The sequence below is a fragment of the Streptopelia decaocto genome (assembly GCF_964273445.1).
Source record: "Streptopelia decaocto genome assembly, chromosome: 5".
NCBI classification, from domain to species: domain Eukaryota; kingdom Metazoa; phylum Chordata; class Aves; order Columbiformes; family Columbidae; genus Streptopelia; species Streptopelia decaocto.
In genome coordinates, this window is record NC_138659.1 from 72,693,476 (window position 1) to 72,714,080 (window position 20,605).

The 20,605-nt window shown below is 46.8% G+C and overlaps 1 protein-coding gene across 5 annotated transcripts in view; it reads left to right on the plus strand.

The window, feature by feature from the left end:
* Nucleotides 1-20,605, plus strand: part of ALDH18A1 (aldehyde dehydrogenase 18 family member A1) — a 35,925-nt gene that overhangs the window by 2,845 nt on the left and 12,475 nt on the right. Inside the window, exons 1-9 of one of the 5 annotated variants that reach the window (XM_082052414.1) lie at nt 2,227-2,380; nt 6,966-7,080; nt 8,874-9,097; nt 10,753-10,902; nt 10,989-11,093; nt 12,517-12,675; nt 13,263-13,353; nt 14,938-15,062; nt 18,517-18,661. In XM_082052414.1, the coding sequence (XP_081908540.1) occupies nt 6,987-7,080; nt 8,874-9,097; nt 10,753-10,902; nt 10,989-11,093; nt 12,517-12,675; nt 13,263-13,353; nt 14,938-15,062; nt 18,517-18,661 (1,093 nt within the window). In that variant the 5' untranslated portion in view covers nt 2,227-2,380; nt 6,966-6,986. Of the gene's footprint in view, nt 1-2,226; nt 2,381-3,360; nt 3,419-6,677; nt 6,697-6,965; nt 7,081-8,873; nt 9,098-10,752; nt 10,903-10,988; nt 11,094-12,516; nt 12,676-13,262; nt 13,354-14,937; nt 15,063-18,516; nt 18,662-20,605 lie in introns of those variants that run through there. The other 4 variants (XM_082052411.1, XM_082052412.1, XM_082052410.1 and 1 more) reach the window with 4 other exon arrangements.

Genomic DNA, 20,605 nt, shown 5'->3' on the forward strand with positions numbered 1-20,605 from the left:
GTTTTCCCTTGTGTGGAGATAGTGAAATCTTAATGTCAGATAATTGTGAATTGATTCTTCTATAAATTACTGAGAAACTGGGGGTTTTGCAAGTGTCTTGAACTCTACCCCCACCACTTGAATATTGTTCACTCTTCATGAGGTTTTCTGCACCGTTGTGAGACTTTCAGAGAAGATTGTTTCCTGATCCCAGAAGGTGATATGCTTAAGATTTAAAAACAAAACAAAGCCAGACCACAAAATAAACAATCCCCCAAACAAACAAATGTCACACAAAACAAAAAAAACCCAAATACTGTCTTGTAACAACATGAGAATTAGGGCTGTTGGAATTTGTTTGAATAGGAAATTTTGTTTCTAATAGGAAAATAGGAATGTTACCATTTACAGTGGTGAATTAGGTATAGACAGAAGGCAGTATAACTAGTGTCTGAGTTGAACTGAGGAACTACTATGAATTTCGTAGTGTCTTTGAAAATGAGAAACTGTAGATTTATGGTTACTACTAATTGCAGTGATAAGAGTGCTTGCAGAGGATACCAAATTGGGTGGGAGTGTTGATCTGCTGGAGGGTAGGAAGACCATTCAGAGGGATCTGGCTCGGCTGGATCAATGGGCTGAGTCCAGTTGTCTGAGGTTTAACAAGGCCAATGCCGGGTCCTGCACTTTGGCCACAACAACCCCGTGAGCGCTCCAGGCTGGGGAGGAGCTGCTGGAAAGGGACCTGGGGGTGTTGGTGACAGCGGCTGAACATGAGCCAGCGTGTGCCCGGGGCCAAGAGGCCACAGCATCCTGGCTGGTCCCAGCACTGGGGTGGCCAGCAGGCCCAGGGCAGTGACCGTCCCTGTGCTGGGACCTGGGGAGGACAAACCGCCAACCCTGGGGCAGTTCTGGGCCCCTCGGGCCGAGAAAGGGCTTGAGGTGCTGGAGCGAGTGGAGAGAAGGGAACGGGGCTGGTGAGGGGCTGGAGCACAATGTGATGGAGCGGCTGAGGGACCTGGGGGGTTCAGCTGGAGAACAGGAGCTGAGGGGAGACCTTCTGATCTCTGAACTGCCTGAAAGGAGCTTGGAGCCAGGGGGGTCGGGCTCTGCTCCCCAGGAACAAGCGCCAGGAGCAGAGGAAACGGCCTCAAGTTGCGCCAGGGGAGGTTGAGGTTGGATGTGGGAACAGTTTCTTCCCCAAAGGGCTGTGGGGCATTGGAACAGGCTGCCCAGGGCAGTGCTGGAGTCACCATCCCTGGGGGGATGGACAGACGTGTGGGTGTGGTGCTTAGGGACATGGGTTAGCAGTGAGCTTGGCAATGCTGGATTTGCAATTGGGCTTGATGATCTTAAAGGTCTTTTCTAACCTTGGTGGCTCTATGATTCTGTTAATTTAGAAAGGAATGCAGATGGGATATAGGAGATATTTGAAGAGCAAAGCCAGTGATCATTCCCTTGTGGAGGGGTTTGTGCTACAGAAGAGAAAACAAAGGAGGCAAAGGCCCTAAGGAGGTAAATCTGCTCTCAGGAGCTTGGCGACACTTCTTTCACCTGGCTGCCTGCACCAGACTGCTGCCATCTGCGAGCGGGGAGAATCGAGGTCAAGGGGAGCTGGCTGCAGGAGGTGGCTGGGCAGCCTGTGCTGCGGACAGGCCTGTCTGGACTAGTCTGGGACTAGACAGAAAACAGCTGTTAATGCTACAGCTCGTAAAGCGCTGGAGTTTGTGCTGCAACGTGGAGCGCAGTTACATCATGCGCGGGGGCCGCGGGGCGCGCAGGTGCGCGCGGGGGGGCGGGATGGAGCCGGCGTGGCGGGGTGGCGCCAGCCGCCGGTTGGCTCTCGGCCGCGCTCGCCGCGGTGACGTGGCGGCGGCTGCCGGCGGGCGGGGATTGGCTGCGCTGCGGCCCCGCCAGGCGCCAGCGCGGCCGCTGCTCCTCCGCGCCCCGTTCGCCGGCGCGGCCCCGGTTCGCTGCCGGCCCCGGTTCGCTGCCGGCCCCGGTTCGCTGCCGGCCCCGGTTCGCTGCCGGCCCCGGTTCGCTGCCGGCCCCGGTTCGCTGCCGGCCCCGGTTCGCTGCCGGCCCCGGTTCGCTGCCGGCCCCGGTTCGCTGCCGGCCCCGGTTCGCTGCCGGCCCCGGTTCGCTGCCGGCCCCGGTTCGCTGCCGGCCCCGGTTCGCTGCCGGCCCCGGTTCGCTGCCGGCCCCGGTTCGCTGCCGGCCCCGGTTCGCTGCCGGCCCCGGTTCGCTGCCGGCCCCGGTTCGCTGCCGGCCCCGGTTCGCTGCCGGCCCCGGCTTGCTGCCGGCCCCGGCTTGCTGCCGGCCCGGCCCTGGTTTGCTGCCGGTCCCGGTTTCCTGCCGGCGCCGGTTCCGCGGGAAGTCACGGTTTCAGCCGGAGGGTCAGGTACGGAATGCTGGTGGCTCTCGGTGCTCGGGCGTGGGGCGGTGCCCGCGGCGTCAGCGGTAGATGTGCGGCGGGCGGTGTGTCTGTTGTGAAGCCGAACTGCCGGCGGTGCCGCCGCCGCCCCCGCGCGGCTCCGCTCAGCTCCCGCTCCGGGCCCGGCAGCGGCTCCGGTCGTCCCGCCGCTGTTCGGTGCGGCCCGGCGTGTGCTGCTCAACGCGCTGAGAGAAGGTGCCGCCGGATGGAACGATTCCGGCCTCCCGCGGGTGCTCGCGGTGAGGTACCGGCGGTGAAATGCTGAGAGGGCTCTGCCGGCCGCGAGGGGCTGATTCCGCCGGCCCGCGGGAGCGTGTCTGGGCAGAGAGGAGTTGCTGGTGCGTGTTCTTTTGAATTGCCCGGTCCCTGTGCGTGGGACTGCTGTAGAACCTGGGCAAGCATATTTGTGATCTGTTCTAAAGACAATTTAGTCAAAGCTTTATTTTAGTCAGTTCTGAGCGACCTTACCTCTGGGAAAGTTGCTTGGTTTTCAGTTTACATTAAGAACTGCAGATTTAGTTGGTAAGGTAGCAAAGCTGTGTAAATAACAAAACTGCCTGAATATTTCAGAGGAGTTATTTGTGTTATGGTATAACCTTAATTAGAATTTTGTGCATTTCCTTGGAACTTGATTTATCTCTGCTTAATTGCTTAAATGTATCGTAGAATCATAGAATGGTTTGGGTAGGAGGGACCTCCCCAGCCCCCGGTGCCCCCCTGCCATGGCAGGGACATGGTCACCAGCTCAGGTGGCTCAGAGCCCGTCCAGCCTGGCCTGGGGTGTCTCCAGGGATGGTTCATCCACCACTCTCTGGGCGACCTGGGCCAGGCTCTCACCACCCTCAGGGTGGTGATATATATACCTATATATAAGGATATATATAGATATATATTCTTATATCTAATCTAAATATCCCCACTTTCAGTTTAAGCCATTACCCCTTGTCCTGTCGCTACATCCCCTTGTAAAAAGTCCCTCTCCAATGAAATTCTACAGTTAAAATTGTAAGTACTAACTTTAATTATTTAGGATATCATTTAATCTCTTTTCTGTATTTGTTTACAAACTTTGATTTTTATTTTTAGTATCATTATGGCAAAATGTTTCTCTAAATTCCTATTTCGTTAAGGGTTTTAGTCTGCTGATCAAAATTTACACTTCAAGAGTGTGTGCTTCTGTAAAGTAGTGTTACTAAAATTCATAGTAACTGTTAACTCTTATGAAAGGTCTCAAAAATTTGCTGAATGAAAAAAATATTAACAGAGCATTCCCAAAAAGGATTTAGAACACATGCATACTTAAAAAACAGTGGAGCCATATGAAGCTGGAAGTCTTCCACGTTAGGTTTTGTTATGAAATTATAATATTAAAGTAGGTATAAGACTAATCAGCCTAATCAAATTCTGTTGTTACAAAATCATGAGATATCTGAGCTGGAAGCCGTTAGCTGTAACTGCAGATTATGTGTGCATAATGTGAACACTTAAGCAGATAAACCTTAGAAGTTGAACTAATGGTATGCGTATCAGCATTTGGAAGTGCTGCTCCCTAGCCAGCCTATGACATTCTTTTTCGGCAGCGGTTTCCGTTCTTCTGTCACGTACGGAGAGCTGAGCCAGGTGCGCTGAAGGAGCAGTTTCTCTGGACCTGAGGTTTTGACACATCAGAAGTGAATTCCTGAAGAGCCCCGAAGTGCCGCTGTGCAGGCGCTCAGCTGGGGAGGTCAGACCACCCCCCCAGGCTCTGTCCAGGCCCCGGCACCTCAGCAGGTGACAACCAGGCTTTAAATTCAGCTGAAAATGGGTAAAAAGCTCACTATTCAAGTTTGACAGTGCTCGAGAGGTGTAGTACAGTACAGATCTTGCTATAGGAGTTTGGTTTCCAGATTTTCTTTTCACGTGTGGAATTTTCTAACACTTAGTTGAGATATTGTTCTTCCATGTATAAAACCGTGAAAAAAGTTTATTTAGTTTTATTTTATCAAATCATCAGAAATAGTTGTGAACAGCCCATGGGCCTGCAGCCAAGAGGCTGAAAAATCAGCATTATAGATTGTTGAAGTTATAGGCACCAGTTTTAGGATTTGAGTGAGACCTCTGGTTGCTTGAGAAGGTGACAAGTCTCTTTACACTGGTCTGGAGCAGAGTCTAAATATACTGTGCTACTTAACAGCTGTTAATTAATGAAAACTAGCCAATAGTATTGCTTTCTTTGAGCAATAATATAAGGACAACTTTTTTAATTTAAAGAGATAATGGGAGAATGGTATTTTTAAAAGTCAGGTTTGGAGACTAGTTTGGTAATGAGAAAAATACATTTTTAAGTTGATGGTGGAGTTTTGGAGAAATACCTGAATAATGCATTTCCCTTTTCATTTTATTGCTCCCTCCGCTCCAAGTAAGACAGAAGCTTTTGTTTATTTATTGATTTAAATGAGGCACTTTTATTGGTTTGTTACTGAAAACCAGAACCATTCCATCTATGAAAATGGTGGGAATGAGAGTGGAATGGGAACTGAGGATTGAAATTAACTTTAAATCGATTGAGTGAGGGGAGAGAAAGGAGTTGTTCTGCAGCCTCGGACTAGCCTGAAAGCAAGCTTGTAATTCACCGCGTGCCCTGTGCTCCGTCTGTGCTCTCCAGCAGCATCATCCCATTTCACATCTCTTTCTTATTGTCTTGGTGTCTGCTGCTGCTCTAAAATTTCAGTTTCTGTCTTCTTGTTAACATGATCGCCTTGCTTTTTCTCACAAGCTAGTTTCAAAAAAGTTCAATTTCTTTCTAATCTTTTTGCTTTTAAAGACCCCCACTGCCTGCACCTCCTCGTCTCTGGAGGGAAGGACGAGGCTGCTCGTGGTTGTCTGGCAGATCAGCAGGGCACAGCACAGCTGGATCCAGCTGTGGGGTCTGCAGTGAGGGTGCAGCACCAGGTGGAGTTTGTCGCTGTGGTGGGAGTCGATGGGCGGACAGGAGAGGCTGTAACAGGAGATGTCTGGGGTGAAACCTCCGGTGCAGTGCCTGGTTCTTTTCCCTGAGGGACAGGATCTGTGGTGGGAGCTGATGAGGAACAGGCAGTGCCACTCAGGATGACTGTGGTAGAAGGGATTCTGGATAAAGGACTTGCTGTTTGCCAGGTCATGTTGTTAGGAAGTGCTGGACTTTGAGCATCCCTCTGAGACGAAACCAAAACCCTCCTGGGAAGGCGATGGTGGGCAGTAGATGCTGGGGTGAACTTCAAGGTGGAGGGTTCAAACAACCAAACATATGAACAGATGGAATTGCTGTGCCCTGGAGAGACAGGTGTGTGAGGTGCCTGGTGAGGGTTCAGGGAAGGAATGTTTCCTTGGGACTGTTCACCAGCTCCTCTGAGCTTGCCCAGTTGTGAGAAGAAACCTTGGACTGCTTGCTCAGTTGTATCATCTGCTCTGAGTCCTTTGTCTGCCTCATCCTGGCAGCGGTCAGGGCTGCCATTGCACATGAAATGCAGAGCTGGAGGGACACTGCAGATTAATATTGTTAAAATGCCATGCTGTGTAATCTTTCCTAGAGAAAACAGGACAACCATTGTCTGCGGTTGCCTTCCTGGTCTTATGTAGAGGTATATATTTTGGTAAGGATTATAATGAGGTATAGTAATGGTAAACTGAGGCAGCTTCAAGTGTTGATGTAGACGTGTGGTGGAACGGCCAGGTGCTGTAACCGTTTGTATTTGTCACAGCAGCCTGCCTGTGCGGGCTCTGCTGCTCTGCGGTCCCTTCTCCGCACCACAGCTCCTGCAGCGCTGTTTGCTCTGTTCGGTGGTGCAGAGGGATGGGTTGAGTACAAGTAAAGGAAGCAAAATTTTGTAAAAGGGGAAGCAGAGGTTTAATGGCTTAAGCACTGTTTGGGAGAACTGGATTCTTGTTGGTCTCCTTTGTGATACCAGATGCATTACTTCAACTAGACCTGTCATGGGAAATTGCTTACTGTGTATCCCTTGTTTGCTGGGTAGTGGATTTTGAGTTACAAGAATCCTGAGTGTTTACAAGTTCAGTGAAAGGAAACCAATACCAAATACTTTGGAAATTGGTGTCAGTGCTTGTAATCATGGTTAGCACCTTGTCATTTGGTAGCACTCAGGGCAAAGTGAGTCAGCATATCTTCTGTAGGGAATGGGGCTGAGCTCACGAGCAGCAGACACCGCGTTGAGGGGCGTACAGAGAAGACGGGATGATACAACCACTCTACATTTTTTTTTTTCCAGGCTTCTCTGTGGAAAAGTTCCGACTTTTCTCCATTGTAGGTACACTCGCCAGCAGTATCTTCCCTTCGTGGGGAACCGTGTTTTCTTCTTGGTCTTTTATAATGGCCTTCTGGCAGCAGGTCAGGAACAGGGGCCCTCAGTTCTTCCAAGTCGCGGTGGGCTGCCTGTCTCTTATACAAGGAAATTGTGTTAAGAATGTAGAGGACACAAGGGAGTTGGGGGAGCAGGTGGGTGAAGAGAGAAATACGGATGGAAATTTACTGATATTTAACCAGTTTCCCCCCTGCTCCTTTCCTTTTAACTTACAGATTTGCAGAAGGCATCTCAGAATGTTGTGTCGTGCTGCTCTGAGCCCTGTTGTCCGTTCCCCTGGATGGTGCTTTGTGTTACCGCCACATGCCATCGCAGCCATTCCCCGTTCATGTATGTATGACAGAAAGCACACGTTTCTGAACGTGCTGGTCAGTGTGTGTCTGGGCATGCCTGCCCTCTTTCCTATGTTGAACGGAAAATCACCTCATTAACATCGTTCAAAATTTACAGCCTCTGGAGCGAGCTGCAGTTGAAGCTCTACTTTATTAATGTTACTTTCTCTCTTAACTCAATAATATTCAGCTGGATGTCCGAGAAGGTGTATTTGTATTTGTTATGACATGAATTTCAAGAAAAACAACCAGTTGTGAAAGTACTGCTACTGTCAAAGTTATTTAGTTTGACCTCCTACGTTCCTGGAAATTATCTGATTACGCCTGCTCTCCCATCTGCATTTTCAGCCAATGGATGTCTTGAGTAAAGCAAGGTGTGAAGCTCAAATTTATTCACATTAATTAAAAGTAGAAAAATGCTTGCAGGAAACCTGAGTGTAAATACGTAGGTGCCCTCTAAATAGTTGTTCCCTGAAAACCTAACTTGAGAGAACCATTCGCTGTCTGTTGATTAGTGGTCTGAAATAGAGATGGCAAGGACAGGCAGACTCTATTAGGTCAAGCGATTAACTTTCCGTTGGTCTGTATGTTAACAGTTCTCTTTTGTTGATATTTATATGAATTAATATATGTTAAAGTCTTGAAAATTCTAAACTTTTTTTTTCTGAGCTATAGCTCTGTTGACTTCTCCCTCTTTTTTTGATGTACTGATATTTTTCAAACTCTCAAAAAGTTGACCTGGTTTAATGCAGTTTTAGAATAATAATACAAGAACTAAATGGAGTATATGGAAATGTGGTTTCAGATTTTTTTTCAAGTAATATGGCTTATCCACATTATATTAATTATCCAGTTGACACACTTGGACTGCAGGTATTCTTATCCTTCAGACACAATTCATCGTGGCTCTGCAAAACCTCATATGAAGCATGTTGGAGGTGCTTTCCATCCACCTTCATTCCTTCAGCTTAACTTTGGGACTTAATGTGTTTGGGTCCACCTCTTTGTCAATGAGAAAGGATCCAGACTGGTCCTTGTGATTGTACCTTAACAGTCACTATTGTCTTAAGTCTGTTGTGCAGACAGTGGTCTTACTGTCCTTTGCAGGCATTTCAAAGGCAGAGATTTTGCTGAGAAATGTTCCCTAGCTCATTGGCTTGGGCAAAGTGCCAGCCCTATGTATCTTTTATTACCTGAGTAATGCTGTGACTGTCTCCCTCCAACGCCTGTTTATCCCATAGGAAGGTGACTTCCAGTGCGTGTGTCTGTCATCCCCCTTCTGCTGCCCCTGTTGAGCAATGCGCAAAAATACCTGACTTAAAGATATTGCAAAAGCTGTGTTTCTTTTCTGTCCTAACAGTTAAGCTTTCTGTGCTCCTACAGATGAGAAAACTCTCTAGCTGTATCTAATGAGGCAAGGCATAGTAGATGATTGTTTTTAAAAGTAGTACACTAATTTCTGATGTGAGCTGCATGGGCTCTTTTGCAGCGTCCTTCAGTTTGTTCCCCTAGAGCAGAGGTGTCAAACTGAATTTCACTGGGGCCACATCAGCCTTGTGGTTGCCTTCAAAGAGCCGAGCGTAATTTTAGGACTGTGAAAATGAGTTTGACACCCTTGCCCTAGATGCTCAGAGTCAGAGCTCTGACACACATGGGATATTGCCTTGTCAGTAAGGACGACTAGTGCTGCACAGGACAAGGCAAGAAGTGTTACCTGAGTTCAAGGGCTTAAAGCGTGAATAAAACTTAAAACTGTGTTGTGTTTTTTTGTCCTTTCTTTCTTTCCCAAAGATCCCCCTCGCCACAACCAAGGAGTAAGGAATGAACCCATCCGGTTTTGGAGCAACATCCCGTTCATCACGGTGCCGCTGAGCCGCGCGCACGGGCAGCCGCTCGCGCACCGCAGCGAGCTGAAGCACGCGAAGCGCATCGTGGTGAAGCTGGGCAGCGCTGTTGTGACGCGCGGCGATGAGTGTGGCCTGGCCCTCGGGAGGCTGGCGTCTATTGTAGAGCAGGTAATTCCGTGACTGGAATGGAATGTTTGTTTTAACTTCAGGTACTCGGTGACTGTTGGATGACACGGAAGATTGTAGGAAAAACTCATAAAATGGCCCTTTAAAGCAATGAGTTGGCCTTTCCCTTTTTCATCCCCCTGTTCTGTGGTAGCATAAACCACATAACTCAGTAAACTGGTGTTTGAAGGTATGGTGGGTGGGTTGACCTTGGCTAGCAGCTAAGCCCCCACACCGATGTGTGTTCAGTCCCCACGCGGCTGCCCCACAACCAGTTGGATTGGGAAGAAAACAGGAAGAGTGAAAGTAAGAAAACTCATGAGTTTAAATAAAGACAGCTCGATAAGTGAAGGAGAAGGGAAAAGGAACAGGTGATGCTAAGGCAATCACTCTCTACCTCACACAAGCCAACCAATACCCAGCTAGTCCCAAGTGACGGCCACCTTGGAAGAAACCCCGTGCCCTTTCCTATTCCGCTACCCCAGTTTTATTACTGAGCATGACGTTGCATGGTATGGAATGGCTTTTTGGCCAGTTCGTGTTGGCTGTCCCAAGTGTGTCCTCTCTGAACTTCTCGACGAGCTCCTATCGCACCTGCTGTGATGGGCTGTAGTGGGAAAAAGAAACCCTTGATGCTGTGCAAGGACTGCTCAGCATGGGAGAAAGAAGGCTTCGATGCTGTGCAAGCACTACTTAGCAACAGGCAAAACATCAGGATGTTATCAACAGTGGTTTAGTCTTGAAATCCACAACACAGCACCGTGTGGGCCCCTGTGAAGAAAGCTCACTCCATCTCAGCCAGACCCCGCGGTGCAGAGGGAGGGAATTGGCACAGTGAGGGGTTTTTAATGCAGTAGGTGAGACATGACTGGGGCATTAGTTGGATCTAGTGGGAAGGTGGCACTGGAGTGTGTGAAATCTGCAGAAAGGGCAGACCCTTTGTGATTACCTGAACAGGTGCAGATTTCCTCCAGGAGAAAGCCTGAAACTTTGGTGCTTGTAGGAAAAACTGATGAGATCAGCTCACGGATTGGTTCTCTAAAATGAAATTATGACTGGGGGGTAGGATTGGACATGTCTTCTTTGGGAAGTAAAGTTAACATATTATAATAAATTAAATTCATGTAAGACGTTTAGCTTTAAAGATTTGAAAGAAGTCTGGCCCGATGCATGTAAAGAAGGAGGAATTAAACGCTGCACTATCAGAGTTAGCTTTTTGACTTTCGGAATACAAAGTTATTGTACAATGGTAGCTTTGGGAGTGGATGGCGAATGAGAAGGTTGGTGGAAGGTACAGCTGTTACTTTACAGCTTTTCCGTATCTTATCTTTCCTTATCTGAGGGACGAGGGTTATAGAAGTGTTGCCGTGTAATATATATTGTGAAAATTCAAGCATGACTCTGTCATAAAAACTGGTGTAGTGACAAGAAAGTTTATCAGAAGCTATAGATTGCATGCAGCCCTTCGCATACCTGCCAAGTGGCTCAGAAGGTATCCAGGAGTATCTTAGAGCCTGGTTGCCCTTGTACTTCCATGGATGAAGTGAAACACTTGCGTCAGCAAGAACTGTGAGCATGAGGTTATCCATGATGGGCGGAAGTGTTGTGCGTACAGTGATCATACTGCAGGCCCTGTTTCGTATCTTCTGTACTTACAGGTGTCAATGCTGCAGAATCAGGGTCGAGAGATGATGATTGTCACCAGTGGTGCTGTAGCTTTTGGAAAGCAGCGGTTACGTCATGAGATCTTGCTTTCTCAGAGTGTGAGGCAAGCACTTCATTCAGGCCAGAGTCAGCTGAAAGACATGGTGAGTGGCTGGTGGCGCTCGCGCTGTTCCAAGCGCCGGTCGCGCCTGCTCGGGTCGCTCCTGACGGCTGCTCGTTGTCTCTGTAGGCCGTTCCGGTCCTGGAGGCACGGGCCTGTGCGGCAGCTGGACAGAGTGGACTGATGGCTTTGTACGAGGCCATGTTCACGCAGTACAGCATCTGTGCAGCTCAGGTAAGGGATTCCTTCTTTTCTAGGCTGACTTTCTAGTTCAGTCAGAGATGGAGTTGCGCTTGGATTTTTTTTTCCCATGTTTTGTATGCTGCTATCTTTACTGTAGTCTTGCATTTCCATTGCCGTCCTACTTTTGAGTCTTATTTTTGTAGGGTAAATGGTAGCTTATACAGGAGTCCCTTGCTAACTATTTCTCAAATGGAGTTATCCATCATCAGGGTGAAGCAAATCTGCTTTTTCTTTTTGGAGTTTGTGTGTGTCCTGCTTTTATGTGTGGGGTGGGAGTCTGTTGAGGTCTCTTTGCAAAAGCTGAACTTGTTGATCCAGAGTGAGGGTTGGGAAATCTCAGTGGCTGACCTGCCACGCGCTCGGAGAAGCCGACAGAAGCGCCTGTCCACGCTCAGGACCTGCTGTCTGTCTGCTCTGCGGACCTTTCTGACCGTGTGGTGGTGTCCCTAGCCTGGCTCTTCTGCCTTACTGAATACTGCAACTGTGGTAATTGAATTACTCTTAAACAGGCTTTGCTTATCTTAAATGCTCTGAGAATAAAGAATTGTATCAGCTGTAAGGCCTTATTTGTTTAGACACTTTTAATGAATTTAGGAGCCTAATATGAAGTCTCGCTTGGAGGAGCTTCTTCCTGTAACACAGTATAGCTGATATCACTAAAGTGTTTAGAGTATACCTGACAATCACTACAGGTTGTACTGGATTATAATATTTTTCAAGTTTGCAGACAACTACGATTTCTTCGATTTAAAATAATTGCCCATGCCAAAAAAGTCAGTGTACACAGTGATTCCAAATGCTATTGTAACTTTTCTGTGGTGGAGTTGTTTGCTTAGTTCTCACATTTCCAATGGCAGAGTGAAAATGAAGAAAAAAATCTCTTCAAGGCAGACATTGAGGGTTTTTTTTGTCTTAAAACACCAAAAAGCAGGGAATGGTATCTGCATGCAGGAGGCTCTAAGACCAAGATTCTTTCAGAAAAGCGAGTGAGTTCTAGAGCTGAAGTCTTGAGACAAAGCATCACTTCTGCTTGAAACAGTCGAAACCTTACCCCGGGAGGGAACAACAGGAAAGGCAGTATCTTGAGTGTCTTGGATCAGATTGTTTATGTTTAGAGTCTTAGTAATTATCGTCAGCACCTGTGTTCTGCTTATGTTTCGTTTTGGTTTGGTTTTTTTCCAAGTTGATTCCTGGAGCCCGTGATCCGTCAACTTGAGAAAGGCCGTTGTAGGTTCCAGTAGAAGTTAAGGCATATAAACCTGAAAATGTTGTGGAAAGACTATTTCTCACTTGTATTCTTTATCCTGTAAATGCAGCGTATGTTTATGTAGTGACCCGAAGGGTCATACGTTTATGGTGTTCTTGGGAAAAGTGGTAGGCTAAATATATATTAATTTTTTTTTCCTCCTTTTAGATTTTAGTCACCAACCTGGATTTCCATGATGAACAGAAGCGTCGGAACTTAAATGGAACATTGCATGAGCTTTTAAGAATGAATATTGTCCCTATAATTAACACTAATGATGCTGTTGTTCCACCTCCGGAGCCAAACAGTGATCTACAGGGGGTAAATGTGGGTAAAGTAATGTAAGAGATTGGATCCTGCTTGTAGATGGTACAGCACTGATGTGTACTGCACTGGTGCCATAATCGGGGACAATAATTAGGCTGACATAATCAGCCGCTCTGAGGCTGCAGCAGGGAAACAAACATACCGGCTTCGTGGTGTGGGCCGAGGGCGCGGAAGGCTCTGCTTGGCTGTGACGGTGATGCACGCAGGTGGGCTCTGCCCTGCCAAAGCGAACATGCCCAGTTTGGTTTTCACCTAACAGCTGAAGTTGGAAGGGGCTTGTGCAGGTCATCTAGTCCAGCACCCCTGCTTAAAGGAGGGTCAGTTGGTACCTCTTGTCCTGTCACTGGGCACCAGGTTGGACAGTGCAGGTACTGGTCACACTACTTGTCATTTTGATACCGCTTCACTGCGTTCCAAAAGCATATGTACTTTCACACGAATATCACCTTCTAAGTTTCCAGTGGGAGTGAACAAAGTAGCTCAGCACGACTTGGTAGTGCTGAGGCAGCTTGCTTTTGTATGTTGCAGCCAAATATTTCCTAGTTCCTCCCACTGTTCAGTGCTGCTGATATGCGTGTGCCTTGCAGGTGATTAGTGTGAAGGATAACGACAGTCTGGCAGCACGACTGGCTGTGGAAATGAAAACTGATCTCCTGATTGTTCTCTCAGACGTAGAAGGTTTGTGACTCACTTACTTCCTTTCTTGTTTTATTGAAGTACATCAGATAGTCAAAACAATATTCAGGCTTTACTGATCTCTTCAGCTCTTGTCTTTTAGAGAGACAGTTACAATGTACCATGCAACTCCTTAAGGCATTTACCCAATGCTGATGCATAATCCAGAGCCTGTCTGCCACCCTGCCGAGTCTGGGTGGGTGAGAATGCATGTGGACTTGAGACTTGTTCCAGAACCCGGAATACTGTATGTACTATGGTATTTCTGTGGGCTTCTCAGAATTGTATGATATAGTCCTGAGTAATATGCAGGATAAAGGCCATGTGTTTAGAATCAGGTGTATAAGCCAAATACTATTCTACAATAGTTCTTCTTCTGGCAGCAGGTTCTCTTTCAGTGAATTGCAGGTACGTTACAAGTCCTGGTTGTTGCCTTCCAGATACCTGGAACTTGCAACCCTTTACTGTCCCCCAGACATTTGGCTTACGCTGCTCTGGTCTTCTGAGCTGCGCTGCTGTGACATAAGTCTCTCACCTGTGGATGTTGAAGTTCTTTTTGTAGAGAGAGGAGCACAGTGGGTGCAGTTTCAGATCAGTGCCATCCACATCACCCGGGTCACAGGGTCTTTTCATCTTCTCCAGATGGGTTTCTTTCAGTGGATCCTGGACTTGGGCACATATTGTAGGCCCTGAGGAGGAAGGAGGTGCCTTTCCATAAACACAGTTTGTTTTAGCAGATTCAGCTGGATTTCATGGTTGATTATAGCTGAAATGTCTGTCTGAGAACAACTTGTAAAAGTGATAGTCAAAACAACTTCTAAAAAAATTAGCACCTAACACGCCCATCCTCTGAGCTTGTTCATTGAATGTGACATCTTGTTTATGGGAAGATGTGTGTCATCTGCTCCCAGGGTATCAAGGAGGGACACAATCTGCACTTGTGCCCTCTAATTTGTAATGACAGTATTTGTTGACATAGAATTTTTGGGTAGTGTGGTGGTAGAGTTTAGATTTAATGTGTTAGGTAAGCCAAAGTGTCATTCAATTCCAAACATTACATAAAATTACTAAATTTAAAAAAAAGTTAATGAATGTGTCTCCGTGGCGTCTTCCTTCTTAGCATAATTCGATAGTTACCCTTTTTACATATTTCTGAAATGCCCAGTTTACCACTCTACAACCCAGAATTCAGGAATATCATCTGAGATTTTGGTGAGGAGGACTATTCTTTGCCTGTTCAGTTGTGGGTTTATATATGTAAGCCTGGATTTTGAACATACAAAAGCTGTAAACTGTCTCTGTAACCTCAATCACATGTCACCACCTCCCAGCTTGCACGCTGATATTCAGCATGTGGGTTTTCAGTTTCACGTTTGTTGGTTTTGGTAAAGCTGTACTTCTTGAGCCTGCCTGTTAAGCGTATCATGCTTTCAGTCCCACAAAAATCAGGCTTCAGTGTAAGTTTTTAATCTGTGAAGTGGAATACAGCTTTTGAGCCTCATGGTTTGTATTTTTTTTCTTTTTTCATGAGTGAGCTTTAGAGGTGAGGGTATATAACACTAACAGATTTGTATTGTTTTATTTCAGGACTCTTTGACAGCCCTCCAGGATCTGATGATGCAAAGCTCATTGACATATTCTACCCAGGAGACCAACAGTCTGTAACGTTTGGAACCAAATCCCGGGTGGGAATGGGAGGCATGGAAGCCAAGGTAGAAATATGGAACATTTGTTTTGTAATTGGGAAGGGATGGGAGATGTGGGAAAGGGAGATAGATGAGACGGTTGTGCTGCCGTTCAGGTGAATCTTGACAGGCTGCAGAAACGTGCAGACAGGAACCTTGTGAAGCTCAGTCATGGAAATACCAGCCCTGCCCCGGGCAGGAACGGCTCCATTAACTGTGTGGGCTGCGCAGTGACTGGCTGCAAAGCAGGTTCACTGAAAAGGACATCAGGGTCCTGGTAGACACCAAGTGGAATGTGAGCCAACAAGATGCCTTCTGGGCAAAGCAGGCCAGCAGTGGCCTGGGTTGCATCAGAAAGAGCGTGGCTATCAGGCCGAGGGAAATGACGATTTCCCTCTGCTCAGCACTAGTGAGACCACACCTGTGGAGTTGTGTCTGGTTCTGGACACCGCAGTACAAGAAGGACATGGCACACTACAGTTAATCCAGCCGAGAGCCGTGAATAGGATTAAAGAATCAGAACATCTGTCACACTAAGAGAGGCTGAAAGCGAGGACTGTTTACCCTGGAGAAGTGGAGGTTTGTGTATAAATACCCGAGAGGAGGGTGCAGAGGGGACAGAACCAGACTCTTCTCAGAGGTATCCAGGGAACAGACAAGAGGCAAGGGGCACAGGCTGAAATACAAGAAATCAGATGGAAATGTAAGAATTTTCTCGTTGCTGAAGCACTGGAGGAGGTTGCTGAGAGAGCTTGTGCAATCTAATGTTTGGAGATGTTCAAAACCTGACTGGACAGTGTCCTGAGTAACTTGTTCCAGTTGACCCTGTTTTGAGCAGGTGGTTGGACTATTTGATCTCCAGAGATCCTTTCCAGCCTCAGCTGTTCTGTGACTGTGGATGAGTTCCTTTATCTTCTTTCTTAGGTCCATGTAAATTGAAAAGAACTACTAATGAATTACACCCCAGTAATTTACAAAATGTAGCATTTGGAACTGTATGTATGTGTTTTAAATTGAGCCCATCCTCGCTTCCTTCTTAGGTGTTAATCCAAAGGTTTTGGGAATCCCTGTCACTTGAATGTGATGTGATACCTCTGTCTCCTTTCTGAGTTTGTACATGTGCTTTTTGCTTCTGAAGGATACATGTTCTTGAGTACAAGATTAGTAGAGGTAGGAGGGCCAGTGGTTTTTAGTGCTGTACACAGTCAGATGCCCTCAGTGTTCATTGCTGTGAGTGCATGAACATGGCTGTGGTGTGAGACTTCAGCATATGGCTCTCATGATGCTGGGATATACACTATGGCAGCATTAATTGATCCAGGTTTCCTAAGGACACTTTTGGAAGGTTGTCTGTGGAAACTGAAGCAGATTTGACTAAGCAGGGAAAGACCGAAGTGAAATTCTTCACCAGTTACCGTATGTTTTATTTCCTTTTCTGAAGAATCGGGTAAGGCACACTTGAGTGTCAGAGCGTGAGCTGGAAGGTGGCAAAAGGAGGCGGCACTGGAGTGTTCTGTTTGTAACTGAGGGAGGTATAGAGCTTATTGAGAAACAACTTTATCTGGCTTCTGGAATAGTTTAAACGATGGCAGATATTGAGGGGAAAGCGGCCAAGGTCGGAGAGTACTTGTATTGTAAAACTAATAATCTGTTAGAGATATTTGGTATCTTTTAAGCCTGAGTTATGCAGAGGTAAATCTCAGTGTTGCTGTTGTAACAAAAATCTCTTACAGTCGAGAATTGGGTGATATTTTTGGAAAACTGTAAACATCAATAATAGAAGAAACAGGTGGTAGCTTGAAGTACAAATGTTGATTATCAGCATGAAACTTGAGCAAAAATGGAGCAGTTGATGGTCTTGTAGCAGCCAAGAGTTTGTGACAGACATATCTGGCAGGTGCTGTCTCCCAGTGAATATGGATTGTCATATGTAATTGTAGAACCATAGCAGGAAAGTGTAGAAGTGAGGGAGCAGAGAGAGAAGCCTTTGCAGTAAAATAAATGACATGTAATTAAATACAGTTGTGGGATAATGCTGCCCATTCCTCAGTCGGGAAAAGAAACGGAGGAGGCCACAGGCAGTACCTCTTCAGCAGGTAACATCTGGGGCTTGGGTTTGTGGTTTTGTATTTTGACATAAACCAGTGAAATCTTGGAGGGGGGGAGGTTTTAGAGAAATCATGTTGTGATGCCTTAAACAGTGGGTTAAGTGTGTGGAAAGAGGCTAATCTTAGGACTAATCAGTACCTGATTTCAAAGGACCCTATTGTGCTGTAAGCTTAACATTCTGTAGGAGGGCTAAGCAAGACAGTGTGCCAACACTGAAGTTCAGAAAGGGAACCTGTGTTTGCCCTACAGGTTTGGGCAATGCCCACAAAGATGCTGCCCCTGAATTTCATAGAGCTCTTGTTGCTCATGTTGCCTGCCCTCCGCGAAGCCTTTAGCACACAGGTGATCTGGGAGGATCATTGATTTCAGTTCCCTTCAGTCTGTGAACATCGGTGCTCTTATTTCAAACTTGCTTCTTGCCTTAGATCTTATGTATGTTACTTCTAGACTTGGCTTAGTACACTGTGGTCCTGACCTTTGAAGATGACTCCTAAATGCTGTACCTAGAGAATCCTCCTCCAAAATAGCAACAAAAAAGAGGAAGAATGCCAAATGAAAAGCACATGAGTCAAAACTAAAGAAGTGCAGTCTTCAAATAGAGCCTACTGAAAGAAACAACTATTTAGACAATAGGTGTACTCGCAAGCAAAAAGTAGCAGCAAATAAATAAAACCATCCTTTGAGAACCTGAACAGGAAATGTGAACGAAGTAGGTAAAATCTTTGTGTGGAAAGCTGAGTAACTCTTCAGCAAACTTCATAGCTTCACCAAAGAGTTATAAACAGTGAGAATACCTCTACCTCTTAGGCAGATTCATGAGGAGTGCTTAGGCTGTCAAACTTTAAGGGAGTAATTCAGACAGCTTAAAGTATTGAACAATATATTAATGTTATACTGTAATGGTTAGGACCTGAGCGAGAACAGTGCTCTGCAGTACAAGTAATACCATGCGGTCACTTAAAGTGGATTGTAATAATTATTGATGGCTAATCAATGTCAGGGAAAGTGGCAACAGAACATTTTAAGAAAATAAAATTGTCTTTCTTCAAACAGTATGAAGGTCTTACAATGTAAGGTAATGGTGAAAAAGAACATATGACCAAAGTGCCCTTGCAGAGGCCTTGAAAAAGCAGGCTGTGAGGAAGATTTGACGTATGCTCATAAAGTAGCAACTAGTTAAGGAAGGGAAGGTAAAGCACAAATAGATTATTTCATTCAGTGCTACATTATGTAAATCCCTGAAGTGTGTTGAATGCTCTTTGAAAGCATAAGTGATCAAAATGGAGATCAAAATGGAGCAAGAATTCTTACTGAGAGTGGGGATTCAAGTAAAAAGCGAATTTCCTGGAACTGGCTCTGTCGTTCACTGTAGGTGAAAGCAGCTCTGTGGGCCCTCCAAGGAGGCACCTCTGTAGTGATTGCAAATGGAACCCACCCAAAGATCTCGGGTCATGTCATCACAGATATTGTGGAAGGGAAAAAAGTTGGAACTTTTTTTTCAGAGGTAAAACCTGCAGGTGAGTACAGAGGTAATGTGTACATTGGGAGTTTTAGAGATTTCCTGAAAGGTTAGGGATAAAATTTGGCTAGACCCGTACAATAACGAGGAAACCACCCTCTGCTTGAAAAATGGATTTTGAAAGGTATTTTCTAAAGTAGGAATAGAAAATGTTGAATCCTCTGCTCTGGTTCCCTCCAGCTGATAAACTGCCATCTCAGACTTGCATTTGAAGAACGCAATGAAAAGAATTTTTACCATTTTTTTGTATTAGGGGTTATCATCTAGTATTGAAGATTTCAGTGTGAAAATGTGGATGTAGAATGTGCTGCTGAGCTAAGACAGTGTTTGGTTTTATTTCTTACCAGAAATGCCTTTTATGACTCAGTTTTCTACCATGGTGGGTAGGAATGTTTTCCTGCCAGTGCATGGCTGGAATGGTGTAACCATCACTGGAGAAAGTCAGACCAAAGATCCCTGACCCCAGCAGGATAGGACAAGTACAAGAGTGACACTTTGGACTAGCACTTTAAGCCAAGCAAACTTCTTTGTGTATAATAATCCTCAACGGATTTCTTTTAAGAATTTGTCAAATCATCCTTTGAACCCATGTAAAAGTTTAGCATCTGCAGGACTCTGTGTCACAACAGTCAGGAGCCTTAACTAGACACTGTGCGTAACCTCTGGAGCTAGAACTCCGTGAAGAAGAGCTTGCTTTAGTTTGGGGTTGGGGTGGTGGGGAACGTTTTGAGTTTCTTCCCGATATCTTCATTTGACGCCCCTGCTGCCTTTGTGGATGATCTGCCCCTGTTTAACTTGAAAGACGTGAGACATAGTCCTTCCCCTCACCTTCTCTCTTCCACGTGAAAGAGGTTTGGTCTTAGACATTTTGTACAGAAGCTGATCCAAAGACGTGGTCGTCCCTGCTTCTGTTGTTCAAACCTGTTTTCATTCTATTGTGGCCTTTTTGAGATGTCCAAAAATCAAAATTTCACATAGTGTTCAAGATGCAAATGAAGCTTTAATTTATGAGATGGCAGAACTAACTGAATTTTGATGAGATGTGTGATGTTTTCTGTCATGTTCTCTAGGCCTTTTTTAATAATTCCAAACATTGAATTTACTTTTTGATGTGGATGTTCACTGAGATGACGTTTTCATAGTATTATTTGTCAACATACGAATGTCCGATTGTCCATTTCCTCTCTGCATTTGCTTCACGTTTATCTGGTTTGAATCACACTTGCTGTGTCTTGGCCTATTGGTTTGTCTGCAGAGGAAATCATGGAATTGCCAAATGGCTGGGGCAGTGTGACAGATGGCAGGGTCACCTGGCCCCACCTCCTGCTCAAGCAGGTTGCCCAGGACTGTGTCCAAACAGATTTTGGTTGTCTCCAAGAATGGAGACTCCACAACCTCCCTGGGCAATCTGTGCCCGTGCTGGACCATCCTCACAGTGCAAAAGTGTTTCCTGATGGACGCACCTCCTGTGCGTCGGTTTGTGTCCACTGCCTCGTCCTGTCCCTGGGCACCACTGGGAAGGGCCTGTCTCCCTTCGGGCGTTTGTACACGCTGATGGGATCCCCTCCTCAGACAAGCGATGCCCCCGTCCCTCCGTCATCTTTGCGGCCCTTTGTTGGACTTTCCACAGTGCCGGTGTCTGTGGTGCTGGGCACAGCCCTGGGCACGGCCCTCCCGGTGCGGGCTCCCCAGAGCGGAGGGGCCGGGTCCCCGCCGGCCGCGCTCCCGGGGCAGCGCGGGACACGGGAGCTGCTCTGCGGCCGGGCCGGGCCGGGCCCCGCTCGGCTCCTCTGCGGCCGGGCCGGGCCGGGCCCCGCTCGGCTCCTCTGCGGTGCGGCCGGGCCGGGCCCCGCTCGGCTCCTCTGCGGTGCGGCCGGGCCGGGCCGGGCCCCGCTCGGCTCCTCTGCGGTGCGGCCGGGCCCCGCTCGGCTCCTCTGCGGTG